We start from the raw sequence: 13,559 nt of genomic DNA on the forward strand, positions 1-13,559 counted from the left end.
CACACACATACATTCACACACAAACACCCCTCTAACCATTCCCTCCACACACACACACATGCACACACAAACACACACACACACAGACCCATACATACCCACACCCACGTTCACCACCTCACCCACCCCACCCCCCTAAGCTCCCTCTAACCCCCTTCCCTCCACACCCCCCCCCACACACACACACACCCCACCCCTACACACACACTCACAGGGTTGGACTTGTTCCAGGCCAGACAGGACACGTTCCGCCCTTTGGTCAGCGGACAGACGTAGGACCACAGGCGGTCCAGGTTCGGTCCCATGTCGCTCACCGCGATCTGGTTCACCGTCGACCCCTCACGCTCCAGGTCTGAACAAAACATTCAGCAATCTTCTTCTCCTTCTTCTCTGTTTGCGGGCTGCAACTACCGTGTTCACTTGCATGTACATGAGGAAGCTTTTACATGTATCACCGTTTTTACCCTGCCATGTAGGCAGCCATGGTGGGGTGTTCTGCAATCAAATCATGTCGCTTGTACCAGCTGCCGTAGTGAAGTGGTTAGTGTCGCAGACTGATGACTGGGAGGGCATGAGTTCGAGCCCCATCAGAGATGGGGTTTTCTTTTTGCCCATGGCTAGCTAGCTCCTATCCAGAGCTGACGGTGCTCTGGGGTCAAATGGGAGTACTGGGACCATAGTTGACAGTCGAGGGTCATTCATTTCGCTTCACGGATGCATCTTTGGATGTGTTGCTCAAATTTCCTGACCAACACTGCAGGTGCCTGTATCTCTCAGCCTAACTGACACATCAGGATATATCATGTGTGCAGCCTTGCCAAGTAGTCTCAAACATAAAATGGACCCCCAATACAGCTTCTTCACCACCCCTATCATCATTCATCATCACTGAAATACAGAAAAATGTCCCAGACTGAGACATCTTCACTGAAGATGACACAGAGAGATAGACGGACAGACAGACAGACAGCAACAGAGACAGAAAGAGCTGTGGACAGAGAGACAGACAGACAGTGATGGACAGAATCTGATCAGCTTTAGTCATTGTGCTGCTTGTAAGAATGTTAACCAGCTTGACTGGGAAGACCTTGAAGCTCTGAGCTTGTCCTCACATGAGAGGAGAAAGGGACACAGAGACTCAGAGAAAGACTTGAGACTCAGGGAGAGACAGGGACTGAGACTCAGATAAAGACTTGAGACTCAGGGAGAGACAGGGACTGAGACTCAGAGAGAGACAGAGACTAAGAGACAGACAGACAGAGAGGGAATGAGAGAGAAGGAAAGAGATAATGAGAAAGAGACATGGAGAGAAAAAGAGAATGAGAGAGAGAAAGAGAGAGACACAGAGAGAGAAAGAGAGAGCGCATGAGGCAGAAAGACAGAGACAGACAGACAGAGAGGGAATAAAAGAGAAGGAAAGAGATAATGAGAAAGAGACATAGAGAGAAAAAGAGAAAGAGAGAGAGAAAGAGCGACACACACACAGAAAGAGAGAGCGCATGAGGCAGAAAGACAGAGACAGAGAGACAGAGACAGACACAGGAAGGATGGAGGACATGAACCAGACCTGATATGATTTTGAAGCCTCTGTACAGGGCCTGCTTGCCCTGGTAAGTGTTGAGGTTGATGACTCGCTCCATGATAAACAGGTCCTTCTTCAAAGACTCCGACTGCAAAAACAAAATCGTGTGTTTCATAACAACAGCTACAAAATGTCACAAGCTTTTTCACAACAATAAAAACAAATTACATCAAGTTTTATCACAATGATTTTTTTTTTTTAAAGCCATCATGTTATGTTACTATAATTTTTTTAAAAATAGTCAAGTTTTTATTATAATGAAAAAAAAATCCTTAGTTTTAAAAACAATAATAATTACAGTAGCAAATGAAAAACACAATTATTTCAAAAGAATGATAATGAAAGCAGTATGGAGAAAAAAGAAAAGAAAACAGAAAATGGAAGCACTGCCAAAACGAAAATCTCTGTACCAAAGTATAGACAATAAAATTTGTGTATTGTGTATTGTATTGTATTGTATTGTGCACTCACACGCACATACACATGCAGACATGACAGTGAAATGAATACATTTTCATGTGGAAAAAAAAAATGGTGTGGTGGGTGCTGTTGCACTGTGGTCATGTGCTGTACCCAGGGAGAGCACCTCCAATTTCACACAGAGAAATCAGTTCTAATAAAAAGTAATACAATACAATACAATACAATACAATACAACAGAATACATATTTTCTCTGCATGTGGTCACACACACACACACACACACACACACACATACATATTTTCTTTCTCTCTCTCTCTCTCTCTCTCTCTCTCTCTCTCTCTCCCTCTCTCTTCCTCTCTCTGCTCCATCCCCCATCCCCACCAAACCCCTTCACAACTGTAATGGCGCCTTTGGTTTTTATAGAATTATATAAAAAGAAAAGAAAAAAGTTTGCATTCGCATTTACTCTCTCTCTCTCTCTCTCTCTCTCTGTGTCTCTGTCTCTGTCTCTCATTTCAATTTTTTTTTTATTGCTTGATCGTTATCTTACATACATTCAAGTTAATTTTCATGTCTTGTTCCCTCTTTCTTTCTCCTTCATTCTATCTGCCCCTTAATTCCTTTCTTTCCTCATTCTCATCTAGCTATCTAGTGTTGTAAATGTCAAATCACCATCCATGTAACCATGATCATAAAGTGCATGCTGTATTGCTTTCGTGATTCCCCCACCCACGCCCCCTTCTTTGTCTTATGTCACTGTTTCCCCTTCGCGGGCTGGATGGAAAAAAAAGCATTGTCTTGCTTGTTCTATTACGCTCAGAAAATAAGATTTATTCAGTTCAATTCAACCAGTTCAATTCTGACAAGAGGCAGAGCTCACCTTCATGATCTTGTCCTCATCCAGTGCTGTGATGTCTGTCTGCACGGATCCGATCCCCGTCTCCTTGCTGGCAAACAGCTCTGAACCCGCCACTGATGATGACATTGTGGCCCGGCTCTCTGCACACGCACACACACACACACACATGTATAATATATATATATATATATATAGAGAGAGAGAGAGAGAGAGAGAGAGACAGATACAGATACAGATATGCATATATATATATATATGTATATATATATATATATATATATATATATATATATATATGTATGTATCTATACATACACACGCACACACACACACACACACATGTGTAATATATATATATATATATATAGAGAGAGAGAGAGAGAGATACAGATATACATATATATATATATATGTATATATATATATATATATATATATATATATATATATATATGTGTGTGTGTGTGTGTGTGTGTGTGTGTGTGTGTATGTATGTATCTATACATACACACGCACATGCACAAACGGTTACCAATTACCAAATGTTAAAGTGTGTGCACAAAGGACGTCACACACACACAAGAAACATGTGGACATTTACAAATCAACATGTACATATATGAACATGCTTACACACACACAAGAAACACGTGGACATGTACAAATCAACATGTACATATATGAACATGCTTACACACACACACACACACACACACACACACACACACACATAAATCCTGAGTATGAAAAGACATTCAGTGATGTGAAATGTTATGTGCATTATGTAGATATAGTGATGTATTCAGTGTATCCAGTGAATAAATGGTGAGTGTTGTGCAGTGTAGGATGATTTGTGAGTGTGTGTGCATGAACATAAATGTTTGAGTGTTTGGTTGGATGTCTGCGGAGGGTTGTTGGTGTCAGTTTTTTCATGTTAAATAAATCTTTAAACGCATATTTTACGTGTCAGTTGTTGTTGTTTTTTTCTATCGTGCAGTGTAACTGTGCATGCTTTACATGAAAAGGTGTTATATAGATTGTAATCTTCTTTTTCTTCATCTTCTTCTTCATTTCATTATGTAACGAAAACACTGCTACAAATACACCACACCATTGAGCACTGACATTCCTCTCTCTCTCTCTCTCTCTCTCTCTCTCTCTCTCTCTTTCCATATCTCTCTGAGTCCCACATGGACATACATACTGTTCACACAACTGTTCGTAAACCCAATACCAACTTCAATATGATAGAATGCAGCCAAAGAGAATGACAAACACAGACACTGTGCCAGTCTATGCACCAGACTACGTACAGCAAACAGCCTGCAGCTGATGACAATCCTTGTCACACCCATCAGATTACATGGAAGAAAAGAAGAAAAAAAAGGGCGCCAAATGAAAAAAATTGTCCAATGCAAGCAACACGATATGAATAGAAGAATAAGAAGAAAACTGTATGACTTCACTCAGGCGTACCTGCTAACATCCAGTCACAAACAACTGCAAATAGCTGCATGTTATGGAAAAAAAAAAGTACTTACCAAAAAACAAAACCAAAAGTAACAAGAGTGGCAAGGCTTTCAAGACTCACTTGTGATACACACTTTATCCAATCAAAAAACAAAATAAAAAATCACTAACTCACTCGGGACAACAAGTTTTCTCCCTTGCTTTTCCCCACAGACGGCCCATTTGTAAGGGTTTGGAAAAAAATTACAAAAAATACAAAATACTGTGTAAGAAAATGAAACTTTCAGAACTGGTTTATTACGTATATTACATATAAAAAAATCAAATTTCTCATCTTATTTTTACAGTTTTGCCATATGTAGAAAATACTGCCAATTTTTCACCCCGAATCACCATACCCATGCTCGCTTTCTGCATTAAATTCGCTTTCTTCTTCGTCATCATCCACCTCTTCAATGTCCGACCCTTCAGTTTGTAGCATTTCAAGTACTTCGGCAACCCTAAAACGTTGCCGTCACTGCCTTGTTTGCTTCACAACATTCTGAGAAGAGCCCGCTTTGCTAACAGGCTGGCACGCGAGCAGACGACCAGTCAGTGACTTTGTCAGCGTGTGTGCGAGACGGGCCACACATCCCAGGCTGACCAATCATACCATTCGATTGTGGAGTGACCCAGAATAGCGCACTCTGCTTGGCTATCACAAAATCACGTGTACAGCGCATGATGGAATTTTACTTTCAGAGAATGCTATTCCATTCCTTCGTCCGAAACCGAATACGTTTTGTGTAGGAATGCGTGAGCATTCCTTCGTCTGGAAAGAGTTAAAATGTGTTCTGTAATCTAAAACTATAAAGCTTCAGAAAAAAAAGGGGGCATAATAGAAGATTTGAACCAAGCATTTTCAGGTCAAGAATAAGTAGACTTACTCACAGCACTAATGCATCTGCCAATGCAGTCAGAAAATTAATATTTATTTCAAACTTATGGTTTTTTAGTGTGACAAATCAATTACAGTATTGATGTGATAACCCCATTTAAATCATGTTATTTTGGTGTATTTCGATAATGTAAGAAATTCTTTAAAGTCGACAGTGAAGGAGATGTTGCCTTTGCCTCTGGCACACTTTAATATGTAGCCGTTTTCTCCAGATCTGAAGAGATCTGTGTTCGATAGGTTTACAGAAACTACAACCCAGTCCATTCAATTTCTCTTTTATGTTCATTCTAGTTAATTAGTGTCCACTTTAAAATATTCATATGCAGTAAACACATTGATAGTGTAGTTAATGTCACGGTATGTGTTCTGTCCAGAATTTGTATTTCTTCTCTTTTAATTGCAAGCATGAAAAATGAGGTCATGCCGTCTTCAAACCCAGATATTACTGTTGTGATTTTCGGGATCCAGATCCTCAATGAAATAAGCCATTCATGATCCAGAATACAGCTTAATCCAGAAGGCTTACAACCTGTCATTGGTATATTTTTCCCCACTATGTTTAATCCAAATTTGGTATTGGCAGACAAAGAATTTCCAGAGAAAATGACAATGTTAAAGTTTACCATGGACACACGGACACACAGACACACACACACACACACACACACACAAAACTGAACAACAGGTTATTACAGACTCACACTGTTTACACAAATGAGTCAAAAACAACAAACACAACACAAACAACAAATCAATAAATCAAAATATACAATTACTCAGTGATTCAGTGAGACACAGATTACACACGCCAACTGCTTCAAACTGAATGAACACAGAAAGTGTAACGGTATGCTTGTCTGTGTTGCTAAGAGGACTGAGAATGAATTATTCATGATGCTCGCAACTGGGGCCTGCTTCATTAAAAAACACAACTTTACTGGTGAATCATCAACTGCATGTAAGTTCAGGTCACACGCATACACATACACACATGCACACACACACACACACACACACACACACACACACACACACACACCACTCCCACCCGTTTATGTATTCTCTTAACCCTCCACCACATACACCCCTCCTAACACATTCACTTCCACCCGCCATACACATACATATACTCTAAACATATCAATGGAGACATTATTTTTTAAGTGTCTCAACAATGCAAAAACTACAGCTTTGCACATACTGCAATAAGATGATTAAACTGCAACAAACATTCATTGAAATGCTTATTTAAATAATATATATATATATATATAAAAAAAGAGGAAGAAATGTCGGCTTGTCTTTACAATAAAGAAAAAAACAGCAACAAACAAACAACAAAAAACCAAAAATAAGGCATGCAGAACAACACAAAATGACCACATCAAGTAACCAAAACCCCACACTCATGCAAAACACAACGTAACACAACACGACCGGTCACATCACGTTCCAAAGTACAGACTCATGCAAAACACAACGTAACACAACACGACCGGCCACATCACGTTCCAAAGTACAGACTCATGCAAAACACAACGTAACACAACACGACCGGCCACATCATGTTCCAAAGTACAGACTCATGCAAAACACCAACACAACAGTCCACAGTACCGAGAGACATGCGACTTCACCTCACTGCAGTCCTCTCTCACCTAGATATCTTTTCTCACTGCCCCCTACCATGATGCTGCCTTGGAAAAAAAAAAACACAAAAAAAAAACACAGAAACATTGCAAGCTTGTCAATTCACTGTCACAGGACATTCCTTTTATTTCATTATTGACCAGTTTTGCTACCAAGCGTTATCGGCAACAACAACAACAAAAACAAAAAAAAATCAGTAGAAAAAATTTATATGGATGATATGAATTTGAAACAGATGATCCAAACCAGAACAAGAAACAGACACACACACACACACACGCACACGCACACACATGCACACACACACACACACACACACACACACACGCACACACACACACTCACACACACAAGCATGCACCCATGCACGCACGCATGCACGCACACACACACACACACACACAGACAATTAAAAGCAAGGAGACAAATGCAAATAAGAACAAACACAAAGACTACCCCAACTGACTGTCATATTGAAACCGACACAAAGTAAAGCTTCATTCATCCCTTCAGTGCCAGTGTCTCAATTATGCTGCAACACGGCTCAGCGTCATTTATTGTTTTGCTTGTTTGTTGTAGCCTTTTTGCAACCAGCCTGCAGGACATAACCATTGTAAAAGTAACAGCTCTTTCCTGCGGGAGAAAGGACAGTCTTAAAAAAGAAAAAAAAAAACACAAAAACTATCATCATTTAATTAAGAAATATCATACACACAAAAGATTAGGAAATACATTCATAACCGATAACATAAAAACCCTTTAAAGAGAGTAACTATACAGCACAATGACATTGCAACACAATACATTACAACACAATACAATAAAACACAATACAAAATGATAAGCTGGCTTTGGTATATGCTGCGGTCTGATAACAGACGGCCCCCAGAGCCAACACCACCAGTCCTACTCTGCGTGCAACCACCCCCATCCCTAGACACACCACCACCACCACCACCTGCAGCAGTTATAGTCAGTCCTTGTCTCCAGCAACGTACTTATCCAGATACCAGAGGCGGGTTGTAAAACGGTTAACGAAAAAAAAAAATCTTATCTATTTGTTTGTTTGTTTGGTGTTGTTGGTTTTTTTTTCATAAGACTTTTAACAGTCATCCATACCAACACGACTGCCAGGCTTGGTGGCGCTTCCGATCCGCTGAGAGGGCGCCGTGGCGTCTACACTGTCGTCAGCCGGCGCTCCCGATGAATCCTTGGCTTCCCCCTGCTCCCCCGCCGCCTCCCCCTCCTTGGGGCTGCCTGGTCGGCTGATGGTGCCCTCCTCCTCCTCTTTGTCAGCGTCTGCCACAGTCAACAGGAGAGAGGGGGGGAGGGGATTGTTAACCCTTTCAGTGCAGCCTTTTTTATGCTTAGTAAGTTCAACTATTTGCCAAGGGAGTTTTTGGTCACAGAAGGTAACAGTTTGAAATTCATTTTTAAATTCTAGTATGCAAACTATCCTGAAAGAATGTGTGTGTTATCTATACTTTTCTGAAAGGAAAATAAGCACACTATTCAAACATGACAATTTCACATGAATTTCATGATTTTATGACAGGAAAATCCTGACAATATTGCGGATGGACAGAGATGGCCGTCCTGGGACACTTTTCTGCGCACTAGAAGGGGACAGATATTTCTGTACAGGGGCACTTAACTAAGGAGGTTAATGAGCTGTTGAGGGTTTTCACCTGATTTCGATTTGTACATGAGAGCTCACACATATTAATGATAATAATCATCATCATCATCATCATCATCATCATCATCATCATGGGTAGAGTCTGTATGTCACAAACTCCTCACAGAGTGGGCTCCAAGTGCCTCCCATGAATACAATTCACAGACACTTTTATTTGACAAACTCAAAAAGGGTAACAGGGGAAGGATCCCTATCTATTGTTTAGCTGCCATCAGTTTTCACTTAAAGCAAAAGCTGCCTCCCTCCTTTCTCCCACTTTTATCCTTCAGGCCATGCAGTAGAGACATTTTTTGCTGTTGTAATCATGCTTTACTTGTTACAGAATCTGTTATTCAGAAATATCATGTATGTATCATATGACCTGCAGTTGCTAGGAAAAACCTGACAATTTGAAAAAAACAAAAAACAAAGAAAATTACACATAATTATAGTTTAACTCTATTTCATAAACAAGATTTTGTACAACATGACAGTGGAGGAGACAAAAGTGCACATATAAAAACAATTAAAATTAATGACTTATTGGAAAAAGAAACAAAACACAATTACACGGAACACTTTGTCCAAAATGAATCAAACACACAACACGAACAGTGAGCTTCAATGACAGAAGGAGAGAGAACAGCAAGCAGAGCTTAACTAACCTTTAGTGTCTTTCTCCAAGGCTTTGTATGTGTCGTACATGTCCCAGTTTGTGCAGGTTACTCCCACCTCCTGAACACAGGGGAAAAAAACAAAACAACAACAACACATCAACACTGAAAGTCAAGACTCTATACGGGGAGAGTCCAACCTGTAGTTGAGTACCGGACATCAGCATGGGCATCAGCTGCAAAGTCTAACCTCGACCATCTCAACAAGATACAGAACCAACCTCAGTGTGTCATAACTGGCGCCATGAGATCCACCCCAATCCTGAAGATGGAGGAGACCACTGGGCTACAGTCACTGGAGGACAGAAGGGACACAAAGATCCTCATCCAGGCAGCAAAATTCAAACGCCTTGAAAACCATCCAATGAACAACAGAATGAGCACACCCACCAAGAACTGGCTGAAAAGAGGCAGCTTCATCCACCAGTCAAGATGCCTTGAAAGACAAACCCCAGTCTTGATGGAACACGAAGCAAAGCCTATCCCGGCAAATGTCACCCACCCATCTTGGAAGAGGCGGGTGTTCCCAACAGTCGTCACCAGCATTCCCGGAGTGGAGAAGAGAGGAACACAGTCAGACACCCAAAGGAAGGCCCTGGCCATGGAGTACATCTGCAACCATTACCCCCAGGAAGACTGGACCCATGTCTTTACAGATAGCTCCGCCACAGAAGCAACGACGGATGGTGGAGCTGGAATCTTCCTCTGATACAAAGACGGAGATGAAGAAATTGCAATCCCAACAGGAAAATACTCCACCAACTTCTGAGCTGAGCGAGAAGTCCTCTGTGAGGCAGCCACAACAGTCTCGCAGAACTCCACAAGAACAACAGGGCAGGTGGTGGAGTTCTCAGACGCTCTCTCTGTACTCCAAGCCCTCAAGAACTCCTGCTGCAAAGAGCAGAACCATCTCACTTCAGCCCTTGTTGCCCTGAGTGCCAGAGTGGAGAAAGTGGTGATACAATGGGTACCAGCACACTGTGGCATCAGAGGCAACAAAAAAGAGGACATTCTGGCAAAAGACGATGCACAGAAGGAGCAGGCCAACAAACTGGTGTCATACGATGAAATCAAGACAATCATCAAGGCACAGCCTAGCAAGGAATAAAGTAGCGCCTTCAGCACCCCAATATAACCCAGAAGACAGATACCATTTGCTGGAACGATGGGAACAGGTCAAGATCTTCCGCCTGAGGACTGGACACAACTGCCTGCTCCACCACATGCACACAAAATTTGGCATTGGACAGAGTGGAGAGTGCCCTTGTGGTGAGGGACCAATGACAACCGACCACATCCTTCAAGACCATACGACGCATGCAGCATCCAGGAGGAAGTACTGGCCAACACCGACAGCAGTGGAAGCCAAGCTGTACGGCACCCTGGAGGAGCTGCGACAGACGGCAACCTTCATCGAGGACACCGGGCTGCTCATCTAACGGGAGGCGAACGAGGAAGAAGAAGACTGAAAGTCATATCAGCCAGACTCCAGGTATTCTTGTTCTTTCACATGTGTATTCTAATTTCTGAAAAGGGAAACATTGACATGTATATGTGTGTGCATGTGAGTGACTGAAGCCTGACTAAAGGACACAGGGAAATAAATGATGTGCACCTGAAGGCAGCTGTCAGCCGGATTTACCCAAGTAGGCGACGCAACCTGTTGTGCTAATGACTGTGTTTATAAAGCATTCTGAGTCTCTGAACATGACAGGTGCTATATAAGTATCAACAATAACGATAATAATACTGTATCTTTTAATAGTTTGATGTGCAATGTGGTGTGTACAGCACAGCACAGAACAGTACAGCAGAGCATAATACAGTATGGAATATACCAGAACTTCACTACTCTGCAGACAGCCCTGTGAAACATGTGCTCGTTGACTGCTGGGATCAGCATGACATAAGACACAGTTCATTACACGGCAGATTCTCTGAAGACTTTGTTTCATGATGTCCCTCCATGAGTGCTGGTGGACTTCTTGAAAGAAGTGAACATGTTTAATCATATTTGAATGTTTTAAAACTCCGGAAGATTTTAAAACTTTTTTGTGTGTGAAAAGCTTGAAGCGTAGCTGTGATTAGTTTGTATTGTACTTGTTTACCCTTGACTCGAAGTAGGTACTAACATGGTGATAGCCTTGAGATGACCTTAGCGGTCGGCAAACCTCTAAGAACCATAATTTGATTTGATTAATTTGACCTGCAGACAGCCAGGAGTCTCCCCCCTCCCACCCCCACCCTTGGAACATCAGCCAAACCCACCCACACAGGGGCAGCAACAACTCCACCACCCTCACAGAAACAAACATCCAGAAGACATGATACAGACATACAAATACACAGCAATGATACAAACATACAAACACACAGAGGAGATGATGCAGACATACAAACACACAGAGGAGATGATACAAACATACAAACACACAGAGGAGATGATACAAACATACAAATACATGGAGATCATGATACAAACATACAAATACACGGAGGTGATGATACAGACATACAAATACACTGAGATGATACAGACATACAAACACACAGAGGTGATGATACAGAAATACAAACACACAGCAATGATACAGACATACAAACACACAGAGGTGATGACACAGACATACAAACACACAGCAATGATACAGACATACAAATACACAGCAATGATACAAACATACAAACACACAGTTGAGATGATGCAGACATACAAACACACAGAGGAGATGATACAAACATACAAACACACAGCAATGATACAGGAATACACATACACATAGATGATACAGACATACAAACATGCAGCAATGATACAAACATACAAATACACAGAGGTGATGATACAGACATACAAATACACAGAGGTGATGATACAGACAAATAAATACACAGCAATGATACTAACATACAAATACACAGACATGATGCAGACATACAAACACACAAAAGAGATGATACAGTCGTACAAACACACAGAGATGATGCAGACATACAAACACACAGAGATGATACATACATACACACACAGAGAAGAGATGATGCAGACATACAAACACACAGAGATGATACAAACATACAAACGCACAGAGATGGTGATACAGACATACAAACACACTGCAATGATACAGACATACAAACACACAGAGGACATGATGCAGACACACAAACACACAGACATACATACCCACAGAGATGATATATACACACAGAGATGATGCAGACATACAAACATACAGAAGACATGATGCAGACAAACATGCACACAGACATGCATACACACAGAGATGATACATACACACACAGATGCTACATACGAACAGAAGAGATGACGCACACATACAAGCACACAGAGGACATGATACAGACATATGAACACACCGAAAGACATGATGCAGATGCACGAACAACACAGCAGAGGGTAGGTGCACTCACAGCATAGCCAATCTTGTTGGTCTGGATGGCCTTCAGCTTGGGCGGCTCATTGAACGTGTTCATTCCTCTGTCGGCGTACAGGTCATTGCCAGCACGCGACTTGCACAGCTGGTGAGAGAAAAATGGCAGAGTAAATTCATCTCTTTTTTGTGTATGTGTGTGTGTGTGTGTGTTGGGGAGGGATGGGTGTGTGTGCGTGTGTGTGTGTGTGTGTGTGTGTGTGTGTGTGTGTGTGTGTGCGTGTGCACGCTAGCATTAAGTATGGGGTGAGGAACGGATGGCACAGAGTGTGAGGGGGGGGCTGAGGAAGGGGAGAAAGGGGCAAAGGGATGGGATTGGGAGGATGTGTATTGGGGGTACACTGTTAACCTAAGGAAGAAAGAGAGAAGAAGAAAAAAAAGAGAAAAAGAAAGAAAAATTACTGTGACCACTTTAGTTTAGGGTCAGCTGACCACAAATTATCACTTTAAGACAGCCCCTAGAACTAATCCAGGCCACTCCCCCCCCTCCTACCAACCACACACTTCTGTCCTGTCATGTGTAACCACACACTTCTGTCCTGTCATGTGTAACCACACACTTCTGTCATGTGTAACAACACACCTCTGTCCTGTCATTGCACTTCTGTCATGTGTAACCACACACTTCTGTCATGTCATGTGTAACCACACACTTCTCTCATGTCATGTGTAACCACACACTTCTGTCATGTCATTACACTTCTGTCATGTGTAACCACACACCTCTGTCATGTGTAACCACACACCTCTGTCCCGTCATTACACTTCTGTCATGTGTAACCACACACTTCTGTCCCGTCATTACACTTCTGTCATGTGTAACCACACAC

At 41.8% G+C, this 13,559-nt stretch overlaps 1 protein-coding gene across 1 annotated transcript in view; it reads right to left on the bottom strand.

Moving 5' to 3' along the window:
- Window positions 1-13,559, bottom strand: part of LOC143280479 (dynein axonemal intermediate chain 4-like) — a 51,867-nt gene that overhangs the window by 30,076 nt on the left and 8,232 nt on the right. The window contains exons 7-12 of the mRNA XM_076585133.1: window positions 12,710-12,817; window positions 9,266-9,335; window positions 8,042-8,221; window positions 2,887-3,005; window positions 1,568-1,670; window positions 213-352 (exon numbers count right to left, since the gene is read on the bottom strand). Coding sequence (XP_076441248.1) covers window positions 213-352; window positions 1,568-1,670; window positions 2,887-3,005; window positions 8,042-8,221; window positions 9,266-9,335; window positions 12,710-12,817 — 720 coding nt within the window. The remainder of the gene's footprint in view (window positions 1-212; window positions 353-1,567; window positions 1,671-2,886; window positions 3,006-8,041; window positions 8,222-9,265; window positions 9,336-12,709; window positions 12,818-13,559) is intronic.

Source organism: Babylonia areolata, chromosome 3 (assembly GCF_041734735.1).
Source record: "Babylonia areolata isolate BAREFJ2019XMU chromosome 3, ASM4173473v1, whole genome shotgun sequence".
Classification (NCBI taxonomy): Eukaryota; Metazoa; Mollusca; class Gastropoda; order Neogastropoda; family Buccinidae; genus Babylonia; species Babylonia areolata.